Here is a 23708-nt window from a genome sequence, read left to right as displayed (position 1 = left end):
TTGGATCGGGCCAAATTGAACCGAATTGATGTATTTTGGATTGGTTTGATTTATTTTTTTGTTTCACCGATTCAGTTTTGATTTAGAATTTTAAAAAATTAATTGATTCGATTTAATTTACGATTCAAGGGAATTCTAGAACCGAACCAAACCAAGAAACGAACCAATATAATTAAACATATATATTAGTATTATTACATTTATATAATAAATATATTAAAATTATCTTCCTTTTCTTCAAATCTTTTTTACTTCTTTCCCAACTCGCAATGGCAAAATCCTAGTCATTTTATTTTTTAGAATCGAGAATCAAAGCAAATTGAATTAACATTGATTGGTTGGATTCTAGGGTTAGTTGGTTTGGTTCGGATTTCGAGTTTGTAGGATTGATATTAGAGCAATGGTTATGGCCGATGGCTCATTCCAGCCACAACTTCCAAAGTTCAATGAGGAGAACTTTGAGCACTGGAGGATTGAGATGAAACTCATGTTTGAATTTTAGGAGATTTGGGAAGTTATTGAACAAGGCTACGTGGAACCAGTGGATCAAGCAAACCTCAACCAGGCACAAAGACATGCATTGAAAGAGAATAGAAAGAAAGATTGCAAAGTGCAATTTTTATCTTGCAATCGGTGGATGGGCAAGTCTTTGAAAAAGTTACAGACGATGGACAGATCAATAGGATCAAGCTTCCAAATAGCGGCTGCCTCACTCTAATAGAAAATCAGGTCTAACCATTTCTGTGATGGAGGCATGGTAGTGGTATGTGTTACCTTGATCAATTACATATATATACCAATATATTAGTAAACGTTAATACTTCTACTTACCTGCACTGAAGAAAAATCAGTGAGAAGATATCCATTACCACGAAATTTCATGTTAATAACAACCATATTATATTGGTAATAGACCAACTGACTCGAGATGTGTGTATCCCAGTGCCACTACCCGTATATGCAATGTGTTATTAGAGCTTTGGGAGAGCAGAAAACTACATTATGAAGATATTTACCTGAATATTGGATCCTATACATGAATGAGTAGCAACTATAGTATTAGGAACATTTACATTAACAATAGTTGTAAGAATGTTTACATGGAAACTATCTATTGGAAATATTTAACTTTGTTACGTACGAGAAATGCCGGTCTGATTGTGGGGGATCTGTATGTAGTCAATATGAGGCCAACTAAGTCCGTTCGAGTTACCCTGTTTTAGTTTTTTAGCTACAAACCAAGTATACAACAACATTTTGGTTATGGGGTCGCCCTACACATGTAAGGAAACTGGGTGTGGATAACTTAGAATCTAGAACTAACGAATACTTGTTCATAGGCTGCCAAGATGACAATCCTTATGGATCAGACGGTTTTTTCTTTTTCATTTTTTAAGTAGAATTGAGATATTCCTTTTAGAAGATTGTCTCCTCAACCATATCGACCCTGATCTAACTTGAATATGATTCATTATAGCATGATTGCTCATAAATTTCACCATATAAAAATTGCTTGTATCAAATGGTTACAAGTCACCGATCAAGATGAAATTCAATGCAATAAAGCCCCCAAGAACTACTCATGAGAAAATTTGTTGGTGTTCTAGTATGGAAAAAAACAGAGCTATATCATTTCTTAAGAAAGATTAGATTAATCGAATAATCTTTCTCTTCAAAATCACCTTTGATTAGAAATCTTCTTGTTTTTCTTTATATGTACTCACGATCAAAGACGGATCTACATTAGGGGCAATGAGGACACTAGCTCCCATGAGAATTTTCCAAGTCTATAAGGATTCAAGGTTTATTGCGACAGATAAATAGTGGACGATAAGAAAATCCGTCACTATTGCCCCCACAAAAAATTTTCCTCTATTGGTTGTCCCCCCATAATTTTTTTTTCTCTTGATTGCCCACGCTCTCTCAAAAGCAAAATCGTAGCTCTGGCTCCGCCCCTGCTCACTATGGTTGTAGAGTTTTGGGTTTGAAAATCTTTCTTTTCGGATCCCATAGATTAAATTACAAGTTTACAATAAAATATGACAATCCATGATTCTTCAACTTGTGAACTACTTTTGATGGGGTAAGAATTTTCAGGATGACTTAATTTTTTGAAGATGATTTACTCACCATAGAAATCATCCTCACAAAAAATTAGTCTATTCCGAAACTTCTAACTCATATAAGACAAATGATTGTTAAAGTGATGATCAAAATAAGATTGTCCCCTAACCCATATGTATATATATATAAGTCAGGTTCAGCAATAGACGTTAGGGAGCCAACACGGAGCCAACGATTTGTCCTATATGGCTTAAAAGTTTCAAATTGAGCTGATTTTTTGTAAGGATGATCTCTATGATGAAGAGATAATCCCTATAAAAACTCAACCCAATCTGAACCTTCATAATGATTCATCAAATTAGTTATCAGATATGTCATATGGGTTGAAAACTACATAATGATTTGTCCTCATGTTTTTCAATCTTCAGAAAACACCAATCCGATTGAGGTTTCGCAAAGTACGAGAAAAGAGAAGATTAAAAAGAGCATCTTCAAAAGTATTAGATTAAATGTTTAACGATGGAATAATGTAAGTAACGATAACTTGAACTAGATTTTTGTTCGTTAATAATTGTTTAATTAATTCTATTGGAACAAAATAATAGTCATGTTGAGATTTAAATCTATAAAATAATTAATACACAGTGCTCACAGACTCCTCAGTGCTTACCACGTCAAGCATACATGGGTAGTTTTGTACCTAATAAGGGTACTTTTGTAAATTAGAAATGTCACATGGGTACATGTGACGGGGGGATCCTAGATTTCGGTGAGCAAAAAGATTTCAATGTGGACTTGTCGTGTATCATGATTGTCTGACCACCATCGTTATTTCCATGCATTCCCTTTCAATAGACACATTTCTTCATAGAAAATCTGGGAAAGGTTTTGTGAAATGTAAATGAAACTTATAAAAAGTTTTTTTTTTTTTTTTTTTTTTCCAGTTCATTTAAAAAATTAAAAAAAAAAAAGATGATAGAATAAAGAGGAAAGGATATTAAATAAAATGATGACATCTGATAACTAATTTGATGAATCATTATGTAGTTTTCAACCCATATGACAGGGCTTATTAGTCATCCTCATAAAATGGTGAGATTAGTGTTCTAATATCGAGAAAACAATGGTATCTCATAGCATAATTCACAACGTTTGCGTCGATCATCTATCACCATTTTATGCTGCCTTCTCCTTTTCATTTTCTATGGCTTCTGTATGGGACCATCAACATCACAAGTAGCAGCAGTAGACTCCATCAAACAAGGCCAACAAGTAAGGGACTGGGAGTTCAGCTGGAAACATCTTCAAACTCGGTTTCTTTAGCCCTGAGTCTTCCATGAGGCATTACTTAGGCATATGGTTCGTGGATGGCATTATTACAAAGGAGGTTTGGGTTGTCATCTCCGATTCCACTGGTGTTCTGACTATTGATGCCGATGGCAAATTGAAAATTTCGTACATAAATGAGTCCATCCTGTTAAGCTCCAAGAAAGCGTCAAGTGGTAGTAATGTCACTGCTACTCTACTTGATTCTGGTAATCTCGTGTTAAGAGAATTGAATTCTAATGAAACAGATGTTGGGGTTTAGTGGCAGAGCTTCGACTATCCTACTGAAACACTTCAGCCCGGTATGAAGCTTAGCGCGAACTTAAAGACTGGGCAAAGGTGGTCACTTACTTCATGGTCAAGCGACAAAATTCCTGCTTCTGGGACTTGCACTCTCGAGATGGACTGCAATGGTACCAACCAATTGGTCATTTCACAATTAGGGGAGCCTTACCGGAAGAGTGGTGTCTGGAATGAAGTGATTTCACCGCCCTCTTACGTAAATTGGCACCTAGAAAGACAATATCTATGCCCGGTGATAGCCAACACAATTACAACTTTGTTTCAAGTAAGGATGAGAAGTACTTCGATTATTCTGCAACATTTGATTCTTCTTTTATTTTAATTTGGGTATTGAGTACAATGGGGCAAGTCAAGTTGTCTCTGAAGAAAAATAATCAGGTTATCCAATCGTTCAGTGTGGAAGGGATCGTAGCATAGCCGAGGATGTGTGGGTAACAAGCCGTCAGTGTGAAGGACTGGTGAGGAGCAGTTCGAGCTAAGCAGGGGTGATGTGCCAGTTGGTGCTTATTTCGATGAAAACAATAACAATGTCAATATGGGTCTCAGTTATTGCGGCATTATATGCAGGAACAATTGTTCTTGTATTGCTTATGCTTCTGTTACCACTCAAGGGCTCGGATGTTACTATTGAGGTAAAGGATCAAAGTTCACCCAGAACAACCAGTATCTGCAAGAAATTTATGTTCTTCAGTCACAACAACAAGGTACCATGGTATTAGATTTCAATATATTTCCTTAATGCATATACATGGAAATGAAGCATTGCTAGCATATTCCTATTTATTTTAATTTTTATTGTGTAATATACTTGATAGAAAAATGAACTAATATTAAATCTGATATCAAACAGTGAACCTAATTTTAAATAATTTCTCGAAATGAAATGATTTAAGGAGAAGTCGTGGATATGGCTTATCGTTGCAATGACAATTGCTTTAGTAAAGTCCCTTTTCGCCTTTATGAGTTACTTTGGATGGAAACGTATCAAGCGTAAAGGTAATTTCCCATTATCAAGAGATTAATAAATGTTTCTATGCAGCTGCATTGGGGCTAAAGTAAAAGTCGTATTTTTAGTAACTCATTAATAATGAACCCAAACAGGAGCAACAGATGAGAAGGTATTACTTGAATTAGGAGCTCTACCTACTAACAAATTTGGCGATGCAAATCTGCTCGAAAAAAGACATGGTAAAAAAAAAACTATACCCAAATCATTGTTTTTTTTTTTTTTTTCTTTTTCTATAGCCTTCAAGGTTCTTTATATGTGATAACACGATTTTGGTTTCCATTCATAATGAATGTGGTGTGTAAGACTCTCCAATATCTCTCTCAAGCTTGATATTAACTATATATTTACACTGTCAATAAAAAAACTATATATTTGCATTCCAAATCCACTTCAACAAATACTCTGACGAAAGATGCTCTGGACATTTTGGCCATAAACTCGCTTGCCAGGATTGGGAGAACTATTTTTGTACTTCCAATCATTCCCAAGCATTCGGGGGACTATAATTACAAAGGGAGTCTTGGAAGATAAATCAAGATAGGAACAGACAGACTTCACCAATCAATCGAACTAAAAAATTTAAGACATTCACTATCTTCCTCGTTTGAAAACTTGAAAATAAACAACCCATATATTGTAGTAAAGAGTTGGACCATCATTTGGGTTCACTTTCTATCAGATCTGAATGGATCTTAATGTAGGAAAGGTTCCTAAGACAAGAAAAAGAGGAAAGTTTTTTATCGTGGGAATTAGTATATTTCTACCCGAATAAGGAAAGCTTCCCATCAGGATTGAACACATGGTCTTCCACTTGGGTGGATAAACGCCAACCACCTAAGCTATTAGTTGGGTGTTTACATGGTAAGCTTCAAGACTCATAAACTTGGGAAATTTTTCTGACACTGTTGGAAAATGGAGAAGTTGAAAAGATGCATTCAAATTCCGTTCCATGATTATTAAATAAAAAAATCCTTGGTAAACCTACAAACCAAAATCAAACCAGACAGCTAAAAATCACTTATCATGCACTATGTCGTAATGCACATATAGGCATATATGCTGGTTTTGGTATCTTTGGGCTATTGAAACGGTGTGTGAAACATTCATGTGTTCAATAGCCCTGAATAAGTGGCCCAAGTAGTCCTTTGGGATGTCAAATTAAAATACTAATTTTGACTCATCCTCAAAATTGGACTTAAGGATTGCCTCCTCATCATGGAGGTCACCCCCACAGGAAAAAAAAAAAGAAAAGAAAACCTTCTTTTGAATCTCCTCCTCTAGTCAAATGTGTCATCGGAGTTAACAGTGAAATGGACAATGATTGTTAACTTGTAATCCATTGGTGATATCTCTGCTCTCTTCAATCAAACATTGTTATGACTTTGATTTATTCTTTCATGAAGCTTTTCTTGCTTAAATTTGGAAAGTAATTACTTGAAATGAGAAATTACATAGAGATTTTTATTTCAGGGAAAATTACTCAAGGGACAAGAAGTAGAAGTGAAGAAACTTTCCAGAAGTTCAAACCAAGGTTTAGAGGAATTAAAAAATGAGATTGTACTAATTGCCAAACTCCAACATACGAATCTTGTTAGGCTTTTGGGTTGCTGCATTGAAGGAGAAGAAAAGATGTTAATCTACGAATACATTCTTAACAAACGCTTGGATGCCTTCCTTTTCGGTTCGAATAACTCTCAAATATATCTATTTATTTTATTTCCTTTTACCCTCCAATTTATCTATAAAACATGCTCATTCCTTTTATATAGCCGAGTACATTAATGCACATCTTGAGTGAACATATGATCATGATAGAGCTAAATGGAAATATAGGCTGATCCTAGTTACTAGGATAAGGTGTAGAAGTTGGCATTAAACGGATTACATGAGAAAGGAGACAGAGAAGGAGGTTTTTCCTTTATAATCTTTGCTTGTTATAGTGAAAAATATCGATCTCCTCCGAGGACATAGCCCAAAAAAGGGTGAACATCTTAAATCTCTACGTTTATGATTTTTTTTTTTTGCAATTTACGGTTGTTAAATATCTCGTCAGTTTCGCAGCAGTATCTTTATGAACAAATTATTCTTTGTGGCAGATCCCATGGGAAGAGAACTACTAGATTGGAAGAAGCATATCAATATCATAGAAGGGATTGCACAAGGGCTTCTTTATCTCCATAAGTATTCTAGATTGAAGGTGATTCATAGAGATTTAAAGGCAAGCAACATTTTACTAGACGAAGAGATGAACCCAAAGATATCAGATTTCGGCATGGCAAGAATCTTTGGACTGAGAGAATCTGAAGCAAATACAAAGAGGATTGTCGGGACATAGTAAGTTGGCCACAAATATACATCTATATGAAGACATCTAACACTTGTCAATGCATATAAACCCCCATGGACATATTTTTATATTACTACTTTTTCACACAGCTTGAACAAGAATATGCACATTGAAAAAGTTGGTAGATTACTTGAAGAAGTTGCCTTCCGACATTCCATAGGCGGAGAATGGGCATGGGACTTTGGTTTTCGGAGACGCCTCGACAATTTGGAACTTGAAGAAGTTGATAGATTACTTGATGGAGCTTCGCACATTGAACTACGTACGGGAATGGAAAATGAGAGAGTGTGGATGGCAAGTAAGGATGGGAGATTTTTCGGTGCGTTCCTTTTATCATTCCTTATGCAATAATGGAGACATGTATTTTCCTCATGTTTCGATTTGGGGGTCAATGGTACCAAGTAAAGTTGCCTTCTTCACATGGACGGCGTCTTTAGAAAGGATTCAAATGGTGGATTTTTTTATGCAACATGGTTTGTGCAAGGCGAGTTGTTGTGTGCTATGTATGGATAATGAAGAATCATCGGATCACCTTCTTCTTCATTGTAACTTCACATATGGCATTTGGGTTCATTTTTTGAAATTATATGAAGTTATAACCTATTTACCACAAACAATAAAAGAACTCTTTACTTGTTGGTCATCAATTGGTTACTTGTTTGGCGGTGCTAAGAGGTTGTTGTGGAGTATTACACCATGTGCAATATGTTGGGGTGTGGTTGGAGAGAAACAAACGTATCTTTGAGGGGAAGTTGAAAGATTGTAGAAATACAATTATATCCATTTTGGGAATTTTTTTTTGTTGGGCCAAAGTCTTTAAAGAATTTAGGGGAGTCTTTTTCGAGGATTTTATTTTCAATTGGGATGGGATTTGTTGTATTACTCGTGAGTAACTTCTTGTTGTAAGGCCTCACTAGTTTGGTCATCCCGACTGGCCTGGCTCTATTTTAATGAATGAAATGCTATTTATCAAATACATATATATATATGCACATTGCTTTCAATTACTAATGATTTTGTTCAATGGTTGGATCCAATGGTTATATGTCTCCTGAGTATGCAATGGAGGGAATTTTCTCTGTGAAGTTAGACGTCTTTAGCTTGTCAGTGGAAAGAAAAAAAACGTCAATAATTTTGAATGCCATCTCAATCTCATAGGATATGTAAGTTGTTAATATGAAATCTAGTTAATTAGTTATAAAAAAAAAATGATTTACTAAGTTCAAGTTGGATTGAAATAGTTAGTAAAACTGGAATTGCTTCAAGCATGGGAATTGTGGGAGAAAGGTGTAGGTGTTGAGCTAATGGATCCATTGTTGGATACTTCATGTTCTAAAGACAAAGTGTTGAGATGCATTCATGTGGGTCTTCTATGTGTAAAAGAGTGTGCAACAGACAGACCCACCATGTTTAATGTTGTTTCTATGATTTCTAACAAAGCTATGCTTTTGCCTGCTCCGAAACAACCAGGATTTTCTATTGGGATAAGTGTGGTTGAGGCAGATTTTTCCTTAGTCTAACCATTTCGGCAATGGAGGCATGGTAGTAGTATGGGTTCTCTTGATCAATTATATACTAGTGAGTAACTCATGCATTTGTAAATGGATTACAAACATTTTTTTTTCTTTCTATTATATTGATTAATTACAAACACTAATACTTGGATGTCTGTCTAGCTCTAATAATCAAACCTTGACCTTATGGCCTATTTCTAATATCAAGTTGATGTTATGATGATTATGGAATTAAATCTTGGTACATAAATTTTAATTCTCCTCTTTTGTAAATTAAGCATTTTTTTTTTTTTTTAATTTTGAATTTTGAACATAGACTTTTTATTTAATTAATTACTTTACTTTTGAATATTAAAGCAAAGGTTGGGATTCGTTGACTCCCAAGAATGACTCAATTAAAAATAACACCAGTTGAATAATATTAAAAAAGATAAATTAGTCATACTTAAATATATAAAAGCTTAATTTGTAATTTTATATCAAAAATTAGAAAAATAAATTTTCAATAATTTTTTTATTAGCTAAATAGTTTTTTATTATTATTTGTATTTAATACACTAATTATAAATAATAATAATAATAAATGCCTCGTTTAGAGGTTTGGCCTTAGGCTTCAACTTGTGTCCAGTGGGCCCTGTTCACACACTACCAGACCCATGAAGAGTAAAAGGATAAAGACCAGACCCATCACAAGGCAATCTCAAAAACTGATCATTCTATAGTACTGCTGAGCTACCTTTTCACATCAAGAAGATCAGGTCTTCTGTTTTCTTCCTTCTTGGTGTTAAGCTTGAAGATGGCATATTTTCTGGGTAAAAAATAACAAGATTTTGATTTTGGCTTGAGGTTGAAGACAAGGCCTTTTTCGTCATATTTATTTTGTCCGTGATACAAGACCTAGGTCAAGGAAAATGGCATCAGCCGTTGAGTGGGTAGGAAGGTTCATAGGACGCGTTATTGACTAGTTACATTAACTCCTTGACTTAGAAAAAATATGTATGTTCTCAGCTACTTCCAACAATTTCCTTAGGAATCTCATAGGACGCGTTATTGACTAGTTACTTGGTTGTGAAGAAACAGATAGTCCTTAACTATTGGGAAGTAGCTTGCTTGATAGTCTATTTAGTAAACTTTTTCTTTCTAATGGTCCTTCAATCTCATTTCTAGTTATAATGTTTTTGAAATTCTCAAACTAGCATTTATTTTTCTCATCTTCTTCACATACTTAGATTTTTCAATGGGATTGCAATTATTTCTGAGGATAATTTTTACCCTAAATGAGAAATGGAAAATGATATATTCATAATTTTGAACATTTAGTGAGCCAACTCACTTAACCCAATCACTATGAAAATCTTGAATCCATAAAATTGTTGCAACACACCAAATCAATATTACATGGAATATTAAATGACCAAGGTGAATCATAATTAAATGCATGCAAGATTTAGAGCTAACAAACTGCATCAAGACTTCACACAATTTTGATGCTCATACATTTGATTTTCATGCAAAGCACAAGAACAAGTTGATTCAGGGAATATCAATCCAAAAGAGAAATTTTCATGTCATGTTGCATTGCTCGAACATTGGGTTTAATTCCAATGGAAATAAATCAATCAATTTCTAACTTTATACATGCCCTTTGCATAAAATAGTGAGTTGACTCGTAAATTCATTAAATCAATTTCAAATTTAATGCATGTCATGTTGCACAAAACAGTGAGTGAGCATAGTAGGAAATAACGAATGAAATCAATTATTGTACTTATTTTTACCTTACTTGCTACCACGTCTAACCTATATGTATTGGCCACACATTAAATTATTTGTCAGCAAATGAAACAGACATGATTGAAATCTCAAGCAGTAGTAACCACCTATTATTTCCACTAATAAGCCAAAATGGTGAGTCAGTCTAATACAAGCTAGAGTTGCAGCATTATAGAAAAAGAAAAAACAAAAGAAATTAAAGTTTGCATTATTATAGAAAAATATATCATTACCATATGTGGGACCATGGTAACTAAGTCTTTATGTATCAAAGACTTTCTTGATGGTAACCATTTCCTCTTAAACCAATTCCAGTACCAAGGGATAAGGAATTGAGGTGAAGATTAGCTCTAAATGGTCGACTACTTATTATAACTTGTTGTTTCTGAATACTGATTTCTTATGGTAAAGAGAGAAAAAGTTAGAACAAATCTTAATTTCGAAATTGAATGTATTAGAAAAATATTACCTAAAAAGAAATGGTTGAAGCGTGCACAAAGCACTGTCCTAAAACAAAATTCGCCCCTGCTACGGTACCACAATCTGTAGGCGTTTGTTCTGCAGGATTCAACAACCCACGTATCCAAAAGGGTACTCTAAATTGAAACGTAACTTCGAACAAGACGATGTTGTGTGCTCTCACAACGAATAATAAATTACTAATAATTCAAAAATACAAAAGAACAGAGAAAATCAAGTAGTTTAAATCGACTAAACAATTGATATAAATAAAAGAGAAAGTAACTGTTTAGAACAGTCACAAACTGGTTCCGAACAGACACATTGTGCTGGTTCAAAATAAACACACTGATTCAAAACAAAATTTAAATTTAAAAAACGTCTAGAATTTTTTTTAAACAAAACGGACCTTGAAAATTAAAGTAAAAACATACCTTTGCGCTCCCCACGTGAGCGCATTAAAGTTTTCGGACCGGTGGATCTAAATTCCAATTAGAACCATGGGTTTTCCTCTTGGACTACCGTGTGCGCGCGTGAGCCCCCCCACTACTTCTATCCATTTTAAAGCTATTAGAAGCACAACTACTTAAGAATTGCAAATCAATTCTTCTCCTAGTCGATGTGGGACTAAAATTACTCAAGGCAAAAACAAAACTATCAACTAAAAGCAATAAAGTAAAAAACATAAAGCATAAAGCATAAAGTAAACATGGGATTAAAATACCTTATTGTTAATAGATTGATTTATCATATGGTTAAAACTAATTGAATATTAAAGGGTTTTCCAATTCAACCCTTTAAATTCCAACAATCCCCCACATGAATGTAGAAAGCTCAAAATAAAATATATAAATTATATAAAGAGAGAGCATTTTGAACAACCATGTTTCAGTATAGGTGTCTTTTGGACTTGACCCTTACCTAATATAAGTCTATCGGATTTACAAATCGATCAGTGGACTTTAAGCCTTGAACTGTCAACTTTTAGTGTAAACCAAAACAATAGACTATACACACAGGTTACTCAATCAAATATCAGGTTCTATCGATGGTGTTCATTTTTGTCCTGAACATATCCTGATATCATGAGTGCTTTAGAGAGCTTAGCCTTAACTCTCATAGAACCGGCCCAATTCTAGACTCATTTAGGTGTGCCTATGAAAAGTACCCTGATATACTCTACTTTTACAAGTATAGGCAATATTAAGAATTATAATTCAACATTTCTGTTTTACAGACAACACTAAACACTTCATAGGAATGGACTTGGAACACTCTGTTCTATTAATGTTTTCTTTTTAAATTACATTCAACTATTTTTCCCATTGAACCTATTTTTTGGGATCTCCAATCAATTAGGTTGGGTTTCCATTGAAATAATTTTTAATCAATTGGCTTTATGCCCATTCCCCTCAAAGTCGATGCAACTAACTCTTTAGATAATCCTTTTGTTAGAGAATCTGCCAAATTTTCCTTAGACTTTACAAAATCAATGGAAATAATTCCATTAGAGAGTAGTTGTTTTACAGAGTTGTGTCTCCGTTTAATATGCCTTGACTTGCCATTATATACATTATTTTTTGCTCTTGTAATAGCAGTTTGGTTGTCACAGTGAATAGATATTGTAGATACTGGTTTAGGCCAAATAGGAATGTTAACAAGAAAATTTCTTAGCCACTCAGCTTCTTCTAGTCTTGTCCATGGCAATAAACTCAGATTCCATGGTGGAACGAACTATGCACGTTTGCTTGGTGAATTTCCATGAGATTGCTGCATCTCCAAGTGTAAAGATTTAGCCACTAGTGGATTTCGACTGTTCTGAGTCTGATATCCAATTGGCATTACTGCATCCTTCTAATATGGCATGATACCTATCATAATGCAGCCTGTAACTTATGGTATACTTTAAGTATCTCATGATCTTCACCAAAGCTTCCCAGTGATCATGTCCTAGGTTGCTAGTGTATCTGCTTAATCTATTTACTGAATACGCAATATCAGGCTTAGTATAGTTCATAATATACATTAAACAACCAATAACTTGAGAATATTCTAATTGAAAAATACATTTACCAATACTTTTCATCAACTTACAATTTGAATCAAAATGTGTTTTTGCAGGAATACAATCAAACTGATTAAAACATTTCAAAACATTTTCAATATAGTGAGATTGTGATAAACCAAATCCATTATTATTTCTAAAAAATTTTATTCCAAGAATTACTTCAGCAGGACCTAAGTCTTTCATGTCAAAATTTCTAGACAATAATTTCTTAGTTTGATTTACAACATTTATATTAGATCCAAAAATTATCATGTCATCTACATATAGGCAAATAATCACATAAGAATCAAAGATAGTTTTATAATAAACACACTTATCAACTTCATTGATTCTAAATCCATTTGATATCATTATATTATCAAATTTTTCATGCCACTGTTTTGGAGCTTGTTTTAAACCATATAAGAATTTAATTAATCTACAAACTTTATTTTCATGTCCTTTAATTATAAATCCTTCCGGTTGATCCATATATATTTCTTCATCAAGTTCTCCATTTAAAAAAGTAGTTTTTACATCCATTTGATGAATTTCTAATTTCTAAATGGACGCTATAGCAATAAGAATTCTAATAGAAGTGATCCTAGTAACAAGAGAATAAGTGTCAAAAAAAGTCAATGCCTTCTTTTTACTTGTATCATTTAACCACTAATCTGACTTTATACTTATCTATAGTTCTATCAGATTTTAATTTTCTTTTAAAAATCTATTTACAACCAATTGTTTTATTACCAGGAGGCAGATTAACTAATTCCCAAGTATTATTACTCATAACTGAATCCATTTCACTATTTATAGCTTCTTTCCAAATGGAGTCTCAGGTGTTGAAATTGCATCTTTAAAAGTTTGAGGATCTCCTTCTAAGAGAAAACTAATAAAATCATATCCAAAAGAAGATGTTGTTCTAGTTCTCTTGCTTCTCCTAGGTTCTATATCAAACTCTTGTTCTCTAGGTTCATTATTAGATAATTCAAAATGAGCTCTTTTTAATGATTTTTCAATTTTATCCTTACAAGGATACACATCCTTAAAAAATTCAGCATCCCTAGATTCAATTATAGTATTGGGATTAATATCATTTATATCAGATTTATATACAAGAAATTTGTACACACTAATATTAATAGCATATCCAATAAAAATACAATATATAGTTTTAAGACCTAATTTTGTTTTTTTAGGTAAAGGTACAGTCACTTTGGTTAAACACCCCCACGCATTCATGTATTTAAAAGTAGGTGTTCTACCTTTCCAAAGTTCATAAGGTGATTTTTCATAATTCTTTAATGGAATTTTATTTAAAATATAACAAGATGTTAAAAGGGCTTCTGCCCATGTCTTTTAAAGTTCTATTTTTCTTCTCTGCTACACAATTTTGTTAAGAAAAATAAGGAGCAGTAGTTTGGTGTATTATTCCATTTTCTTGACAAAATATAGTTAAAAGATTAAATTCATATTCTCCTCCTCGGTCAGATTTTAAAATTTTTATTTTATTTTCAAGTTGATTTTCAACTTCTGATTTATAAATTTTAAACATTTCCAATGCTTCATCTTTACTACTTAAAAGATATTTCATACAAAATCTAGTGAAATCGTCAATAAAATTTATGAAATATTTTTTACCGCCTCTAGATTGAACGTATTTGAGATCACACAAATCAAAATGTATTAATTCTAAAGGTTTTGTACATCTTTCAATATTTTTAAAAGGTTTTTTAACAAATTTTGATTCAACACAAATTTCACATATTTTAGATATATCATTATGCATTTTAGGAATCATACCACTATTCATTAATTTGATAACTGATATATTATTAACATGGCCTAATCTAGCATGCCAAATATTAGAATACTCATAAACATAAGCAAAAGAATTAATATTATTAATAAAATCAAAAATTACATTGAGTTTAAATAATCAATCACATAGATAGTCCTTGCCCATAAACATTCCATTATTTGTAATTATACATTTATCATACTCAAACACCATTTTGAAGCCTCTCTTACTTAAAAGAGAACCTGAAACCAAATTTCTTCGAATGTTTGGAGCATGAAGCACGTTATTCAGAGTCAGAACTTTACCAGATGTGAAATTCACATTTACTTTTCCTTTTCCGATCACAGCGAATGTGGAAGAATTTCCCATGCATCTCCAACATTGTTGTAAGAGGAAAACATGCCTATCTCAGAGCATATGTGTTTGGTCGCTCCCGTATCCAGCCACCAATCATTGATATTTCCTACCAGATTCACTTCTGAAAAAACCGTTGATAGGTTCTGAGTTTCAGTCACATTGGCTTGTTTATATTTCTGATGGTGTTGCTGATTTTTCCTTTCGCGACAGTCCTTAGCTCTGTGTCCAGGTTTATTGTAAAAATAACAATTTTCCTTGATCTTCTAGATATTGGCTTTTGGATCATGCAAGTTTTTCTTTACATATTTTTTCTGGAATCCGGGTTTGAACTTTCTAGTGATTTTGGATGGTTCTTCCACTACATTCGCTTTAAAAATCATAGAATTTGTTTCAATCTTCTTCTCCTTCTTTCGGTTATCCTCTTCAATTCTAAGTCTTATCACTAGATTCTCGGGTCTCATTTCCTTTCTTTTATACTTCAAATTATTTTTGAAGTCTTTCTAAGATGGTGGTAATTTTTCAATTATCGATCCAACTTGGAATCCTTCACTTATACTCATGCCTTCAGCATGAATCTGATGAATAAGAATTTAGAGCTATTCGGATTGTGATACAACTGACTTAGAGCCTATCATCTTAAAATCTAAAAAACGCCCAACAACAAATTTCTTTGTGCCGACATCTTCTAAAGTATATTTCTTTTCAAGAATTTCCCACAATGTATTGACAGACTCAATAGAAGAATACACGTTATAAAGAACAGTACTTAATCCATTTAGGATATAATTCTGGCACATGAAATTGGAATGTTCCCATTTCCGATATTCAGTTCTTTTGATTTGGTCCTCCTCATTATCATTTAAAGAAACTGGTTCTTGAGTGATGATATGAGCTAAATGTAATATTGTTAAATAAAACAACATTTTCTATTACCAGAATTTAAAATTCTTTCCATTAAATTTATCGGGTTTTTCACTATGCACGGAATTAGAGACTGTCTCTATAGAAATCAGTAATAAAATAATTTCGTTTTAGATTGTTGTTTCTGAATACTGATTTCTTATGACAAAGAGAGAAAAAGTTAGAACAAATCTTAATTTCGAAATTAAATGTAATAGAAAAATATTACCTAAAAAGAAATGGTTGAGGCGTGCACAAAGCACTGTCCTAAAACGAAATTTGCCCCTGTTACGGTACCACAGTCTGTAGGCGTTCGTTCTTCAGGATTCAACAACCCACGTATCCAAAAGGGTACTCTAAATTGGAACGTAATTTCGAACTCAACGATGTTGTGTGCTCTCACAACGAATAATAAATTACTGATAATTCGAAAATATAAAATAGCAGAAAAAATCAAGTAGTTTAAATCGACTAAACAATTGATATAAATAAAAGAGGAAGTGACTGTTTAGAACAGTCACAAACTGGTTCCGAACAGACACATTGTGCTGGTTCAGAATAAACACACTGGTTCAAAACAAAATTTAAATTTAAAAAACGTCTAGGATTTTTTTTTTTTAAACGGACCTTGAAAATTAAAGTAAAAAACGGGCATTTACGCACATCCACGTGAGGTGTAAATCCGAGATTTTGTACCCCCTCCTGCGCGCACGTCGTACGTGCGCACACACATTAAGGTTTTCAAACCGGTGGATCCAAATTCCAATTAGAACCATAGGTTTTCCTCTTGGACCCGTGTGCGCGCGTGAGCCCCCTCCTACTTCTATCCACTTTAAAGCTATTAGAAACACAACTACTTAAGAATTGCAAATCAATTCTTCTCCTAGTCAATGTGGGACTAAAATTACTCAACGCAAAAATAAAACTATCAACTAAATTAAAAGCAATAAAGTAAAAAGTATAAAGCATAAAGCAAACATGGGATTAAAATACCTTATGGTTAATAGATTGATTTACCATATGGTTAATACTAATTGAATATTAAAGGGTTTTCTAATTCAACCTCTAAATTCCAACATAACCTAAAGCCCTAGTACAGTCTGCTCAATGAAACAAGTGAAACTAACGACACACTTTCACAATGATGATTCGAACACCATGAGGGATCGATTTTAATTTAAACGGTAACCACAGAATTAATGCTTAATAAATTGGAATCATGTGATAAAAAAACTAATGATAATAAAAATAAATAAATAAAATGTCTCACCTAGTTTTCAATTGAGACTCTTTCAAAGCAATGGAGAATATGCTTAATCTTTCAGCAAAAATCAGAACTATGAAGGAATTCCAAGCAAATAAACAATGAATCTTTGCCCCACTAGGTTTTTTATTGAAAAATTCCCTTCTTTTTTCATTCAAAGTAATAAATACCCTACGTACAACAATAGAAGAGATAAGAGAAAATGATTTGCATCTCCCCTTTAGGTCCATGATATATATAGGGTCGCGTTCGGACGACAAACATTGCTACTCACATCGTGAAAAATGATGAGAGCCGTTCGATACACGCAAGATTGACGGTCCAGATCGTGTGTAACTTTAAAAACGTTTGTAAAATAACGAAGTTTGCATATTTGCAAACACCTCCCCGTAAAAAAAAATAGATCTGAGTTCAAATTTGTTTTATCAGTTCGAGATAAGCCATCTGAATTTCTGAAATATCTCTAGTAACAAATAAAGCATTGGAATAAACATCCATCATTGGGAACCGTTGTAATCGGATTGAGGAGTTGATTAATCAGGCAAATGCAAAAAAATGGGGTGTCTACACAACCGGATCTGAAAATCTCCCAAATCTCGATGGACGTAATCTTTGAAAATTCTACAACAACATCCATGGATTTACCTATTCTTTGGACTAGGGAATTCTCTCATTCTTAAAAGTATGACCTATGGTAGTGGTCTTGGAGGTGGAATAATATTTTTCTATTACGAAGAGATCCAACGCTCTTCATTTCTTGGATTTAGTGGTGCACTGGCAATTGTGGCAAGTCTTGTATCATTTTTTGCTTTCGATCGTTAGTCTTGTCTGTTTGGGATGGCAAGAGTACGTTATCAATTTTATTGAAATCTGATAGCATTATTATTTCTTGAATTGGTTTGTCTAGCATCTTTCAGAGTCACACATCCTTACTCGATTGACGTCGACTCGAACATTGCCTTTCTTTATGTCCCGATTTGCCATACTCATAACATACCACAACATTTTCTTTTGACTGATTTAGTAGTATATGTTGTTGTTTCTTATAAAATTTTTCCTTCCATTGAGTTGGTATGTCTATAATATCACACCTCACGTATGGTTATTTTTCCTATGAATTTGCTAGTTTCATAATTATTAGACATTAATTGCCTTCCTTCCATTTAGTTTCGAGGTAATGGTGATTGTGTTATTCATATTTTCTTTCTGAACTTAACGTAAGACCCAGCCATCTGTCCGATGAATAACATTAGTTGTGATATCGGGTCAGTGGTTTGATTCAGAACCTGTCTCGTCTCTGTTGTGTTTCGGCATCTGTCTCGTCCACTCCTTTCGCTTGTGTTTATCCGTAACAAGACACTTATCAGAATAAGGCCAAAATCGTTCTTACGTAACTATGAATTACTACCGTAGTTTGGAATTTAGTAATGGACTCCATTTCCATTACTAACAGAACAAATCAAGAATCCTATCCTAGGCTTACTAAGTTCTATAGACTTCTAGACACAGGAGAACTCGTAATTCCAATACGGAACTACTAATGAGCTCGGATACCGAATTCCTAGTAATACTCTATGATTATCGCTTTAATATCAGTGGTATCAACATATTCTCCAAAACATAGTAGACCTATATCCCATACAGATCTAATACTATGCTCTGACACCATCTGTGGCATCCCGTCAAAGCTAATACAAAATCCTATGTCAGATCTCGAGGCACAAGGTAACACTTCGACATTTCGACATAGTTACCTCTATTTATGTTAGCATTCCAAGACGTTCAACTTACACCTGATAAACGACATACATTATCCCTCATATATACATAAAAAATATAGTACCAGTGGAAGCTTATATATACCTAATAGCGTACGACAGATCATAGTACAAAAGGATAAATAAAATACAGGATTATACAAATATTCCTCACTATAACAAAATTCCTAACATCTATAATACTACCTGAACGAACTAACACTACTAGGGATACAACCCCAATACTCACCAGGTAATAGACTCTAGTTGTCTATCTGACGTACCAGCTAGTCCTCACTCGTGCTCTACACTTGTCTCTGAAAGAGCCCTTGATCCGCGGGGTGTGTGGATCCACTTTTGACCCTTGAAGTTTGGGAGTCGCCACCTAGTTATTATGGTCTAGGAACCAAACTGACTCTAAAACGGATAAAAAACTAATCTACTCCAAAAAAAAATTGAATCCGGGGATCACATTACGGAGTTGGAAGGTGTTGGCACCAACCCCACCCGGCCAATGCCAGTCTCTACTTATCCCAAATAAGACTACATTGCTAATGAAAAAACCTAGATAAAAAATAACATAAATGTTACATTCGATACGCAAAGGTTCTATTCCCTCAGATCTGGTGAAACTGCTCCTTGTACCGTACTCCTTGCTTCGTTCTGTCTCCGGATCTGATTTCTGATCTCCGAGGCAAGGTATCCCCATCTTGGATCTGGATGCTTCGAATTTATTATGAATTTTTGGGGTATTTTTGAAAGGTTTCTAGGTGTTTTTCATGTTGAAATTGAAGTAGGGGTGTTAAGTAAGGAGTTGGGACTCCAAAATTAGGGTTTTAGGGAGGTTGTGGAGGCTTCTTCACCTACTTTTTCTAGGGTTTTTTCTTTGATACGAAAATAAGGTGTGGAGACTCCTTTTTATAAAGTTTTTTAGAAGCATTAGTTTGATTAGGGTTTCTTTTAGGGTTTTAATTAGGGTTTTGACTTTGGTCTTATGAGATTGACTTAGCTTTTAGGGTTTTAATTTAGAGTTTTGACTTTAGTCTTATGAGATTGACTTGATTAGTTTAGATTAGGGTTTTGATTTAAGGTTTTGACCTTAGTCTTATGAGATTGACTTTAATACTTTGACTTTAGTCTTTCTTGGTTGGTTTTTAATATCTTAACTTTAGTCTTATTTGATTGACTTTAATATCTTGACTTTAGTCTTGCTTGATTGACTTTAAATTTTTGGAGAACCCCTCTCTATTATATCTTTAATTCTTTGGACCCCCAAATGGAGGGGTCCTTAAAGAAATATCTTGCGAACCATCAACAATTTTGCCTGAAAGCCTGATTGATCGATTTTTTTGTTCAAATTTTAAAATTAATTTTATTAATGTTTCATTTTACATTATTTAATGATTTATTTATTAATTTCGAAAATTTTAATTATTAAAATTATGAAATTACCATTTTACCCTCGAAAAGGATTTTTTACGTTTTAAGTCATTTTTCAATGTTTCAGGATGTTTTGGAATCAGTTTTTCGTAAGAAATTCAATGGGAGTGTTGGTTTTTGTTATTTATGAAGTTTTTTGTATGAAATGGTCGTGATCTTGATAAGGGGCATTTTCATAATTTTGTCAAATTCTGTGAAAATTGGCGAAATGATTTATTTGATTTCAATTTGTTGTTTTATATATTTGAATGGGTTTTCCTAAGCGTAATGTAGGCTCTAGGATTGTTTTGATGTTAGGGGTATTTTGGTAATTTGATCAATTTTTAGTGATTTTTATCGTGAAGCTTCTTTTTGTTTGCAAGATGATGATTTCTATGTTTCTGGGATCTTATTTTCTAGCGTAACGTGGTTTCTAATGTTTTGTCAATTCGAGATATCTCATCCGGATTTTTAAAACATATCTGGTAATAAAATAAAGCAATGGAATAAACATCCATCATTGGGAATCGTTGCGATCGGGTTGACGAGTTGATTAATCAGGCGAATGCAAAAATGAGGTGTTTACAGTCTCGCCAAGCTTCAAATTTAAAACTTAAAAAAATGAAAAAAAAAAAAATGTGAGTAACAATGGTTACCTAGTAATGAAGCAAACTATTTCTGCTAATAACCTCTCCTAACATGATCAAATAAATATATTGAATCATTTTAACATATGCAAAGTTTTATAGCAGAAACTACGATTAACTGGTACATATAGCCAGGGATGAGCAACTAAACATTTTAAAACTCACTTTACATCCATCAGTAGTACTCACTATAACATTTTCTTTTTATACAAATCTAATTGACCAAATAGAAACATTAAACATGCATTTCATTTTATATATCAAAATAATGCAACAAATGCATAATACAAAATGGTAGAGTAGTGGAATTACAGAGTTGGGATTCACGACTGGATCGCTCTCAGTCTGGATATGATGTTACAATTCCATACTAATTTTTAATTCCTAATTTTGTAGTCAATCGCTGCACTTACCACACTTGGTTGACCATTTATCCTACTCAGACTAGTTGTTTAACATAATCGTAAGCAATAGGTCTCTTTTCGATGTATCAGAACGTTCGACTACTATAGATTGTTAGTGATCACTGACTAATCATCTTCGTCTATACCTGTCAGGCATGCATGTGATTCCCAAATATACAAACCATTCGTATACGATCACCTTTACATAATAAGTTCACTGGTAAAGATAAAGAGAAATGAACCCGGATTTCAGTTGTGACTCCATTCTCATATACATCACATACCACGTATGAGTTTGGTTGTCCCTACCATACATCCTAGGATAGTACAATACTCTGAATAATATGACGCATATATATATATATATATATATATATATATTATATATATATATATATAATTTTTATTTGAAAATAAATGAGAAATTAACAATACAAAGTTAAAAATGAATATCCGACTTCCTATCATGAAACTGTAGCTACCCGACCTAAAATAAATAACATAACTTGGAGCCTCTGCACTAACAAAATTTAAATAAACATGCAACCAATCATTATCCCTAGATATCCCTTCACCAACCTACACACATCATTACAATGTAAAATGCAAACATCAGTCATTTGTCGTATTTCCTACCCGCAGCCACGTGTCAGCTAATGGAGCCTGCCATATGTAGTACTGTTACCATTCCGCTTTCCCAGCTGATCATTGGGCTAGTTTGGTACATGCACGATGTGTGACATCCCATCTTTTTGGATGTAAAATGCAAACATCACCCCTCAGGTGTGATTCTGACATTTTACAGTTTCATTCTATTTTTTCCTTTTTCTAATTTTCATAGTTTTCAATCTTTCAAAAATAAAATATTCGCTTTCTGATATTCATCAACTCAATATGAGTTCATTGAATATTAAATCATTTTTACAACTATGAAATTCATTTTTATCATTTAAATTGAAAATTTACAAAACTTATATCAAAATAGGGTCCGAACGGTACACAGGATCCAATTGACGAAAATAACCCGGTAAAATATCCTACACACATATAATTTGTTGTAAAATATAATTAAACATATCAAATATGCAAGTTCTACCATGAATTTGAAATAAAGAAATAAAATTCTATATTTTTGAAATCTATAATAAATTTTTGTTAAAACCTAAATACATTCACAATCTACAATTACTAATAGAAATTGAGAGTTCCTTACAATCTCTATGTGAAAAAATTGAAGCGTGTGCGCAAAAATTGAGACGAAGGATGCAAAAATCGAGACAGATCAAACTTTGAAACAGTTGATTTTTTAATATGATTTAGTGGTTTCGAAGATCTCGACGTCGTCGTCATTTCTCCCTTCTACGGTAGAGGACGGTTTAACATCGAAATTGATGAAATCTGAGGTCAAAATTTTGAAATTTTCATATATATAAACAGCTAATTTTTTATGATACGAGATGAAAGAGAAGATGAAACGAAAAGATCTTAGGTTGGTTTTGTATATGTCGAGGCTACAGACTTTTTTTCCCTCTACGTTAGTCGTCGAAGGTGGACCATTCGCAGTGAATCTGAGGTTGAAGTTTTGAAGAAAAATGAAATTTTTGTTGGCTAGTTTTGGACGAGTTGGAAGATGAATAGTAAAAAAAATTTAGTCTATTTATATAAATTTTTGGGACGAAATCGATATTTTATCTATTGTTTCGTTTGACGATAACTTGATCGTCCGGACTCCAAAAGTGATAAAGGAATACTCTATTTTGTCTAATTTTTTGTTCTAGATCTAATGGTGTGGTCAATTTCTACAAATTCTATTTCTAACAAAAATTTACATTTCTGGCCCGACGTGACCCTAAAATTAACATCATTTTCATTTTTTACAATAATTCAAATTTTTAGACTCCAAAATCGACAAGTAAATAGTTCATGTTCAATAATTTTTTTATTACGAATTCAATGGTATAATCGAATCTTACCAATTCTTTCTCTAACAAAAAGTTATTATTTTAGCCTATCCGACTCGATAATCGAGGATTTTGTAACTTTTCTATTTGAACTCACATTTGAACGTGTTTATAGGCTAAAGTATGTTTTTCGACCATTTTGAATCCAATGGTGAGGTCAAATTCTATTAAAAATGATCAGAAACATCTTAAAATTTTATCCCTAAGTCCCACTTTTAGAATTTTCTCAAAATTTCTTTATTTATTTTTCCTCAAGATACGAATCAAAAACTTGGGATTTTATAAGTGCTATGTTGGCTTGAAGAAAATATGAGTGAGATAAGAGTGTGAGTTTGGGTTGCATTTCTGTAGAT

At 33.3% G+C, this 23708-nt stretch overlaps 1 protein-coding gene across 3 annotated transcripts; it reads left to right on the top strand.

Annotated features, from left to right (window-relative positions):
* Window positions 1-391: 391 nt before the first annotated feature.
* On the top strand, window positions 392-7696 carry LOC147401842 (putative cysteine-rich receptor-like protein kinase 12). 3 transcript variants are annotated; one of them, XM_086443279.1, is made up of 6 exons: window positions 392-3958; window positions 4089-4397; window positions 4587-4689; window positions 4795-4881; window positions 6799-7036; window positions 7139-7696. In XM_086443279.1, the coding sequence occupies exons 2-6, from the start codon at window positions 4182-4184 to the stop codon at window positions 7398-7400; spliced, it is 906 nt and encodes a 301-aa protein (XP_086299405.1). In that variant the 5' UTR covers window positions 392-3958; window positions 4089-4181; the 3' UTR covers window positions 7401-7696. The 3 variants fall into 3 exon arrangements, with proteins under 3 accessions (XP_086299405.1, XP_086299406.1, XP_086299404.1); XM_086443280.1 differs by having other exon boundaries at window positions 4544-4689; XM_086443278.1 differs by lacking the exons at window positions 4587-4689; window positions 4795-4881 and adding an exon at window positions 6173-6383.
* The last annotated feature ends 16012 nt before the right edge of the window (window positions 7697-23708 follow it).

This window comes from Akebia trifoliata, chromosome 5 (assembly GCF_017979445.1).
Source record: "Akebia trifoliata isolate Shusen 1 chromosome 5, ASM1797944v1, whole genome shotgun sequence".
Lineage (NCBI taxonomy): Eukaryota > Viridiplantae > Streptophyta > Magnoliopsida > Ranunculales > Lardizabalaceae > Akebia > Akebia trifoliata.
The sequence above is the reverse complement of the archived record's forward strand: the minus strand, read 5'-3'. Positions and strand labels throughout refer to the sequence as shown.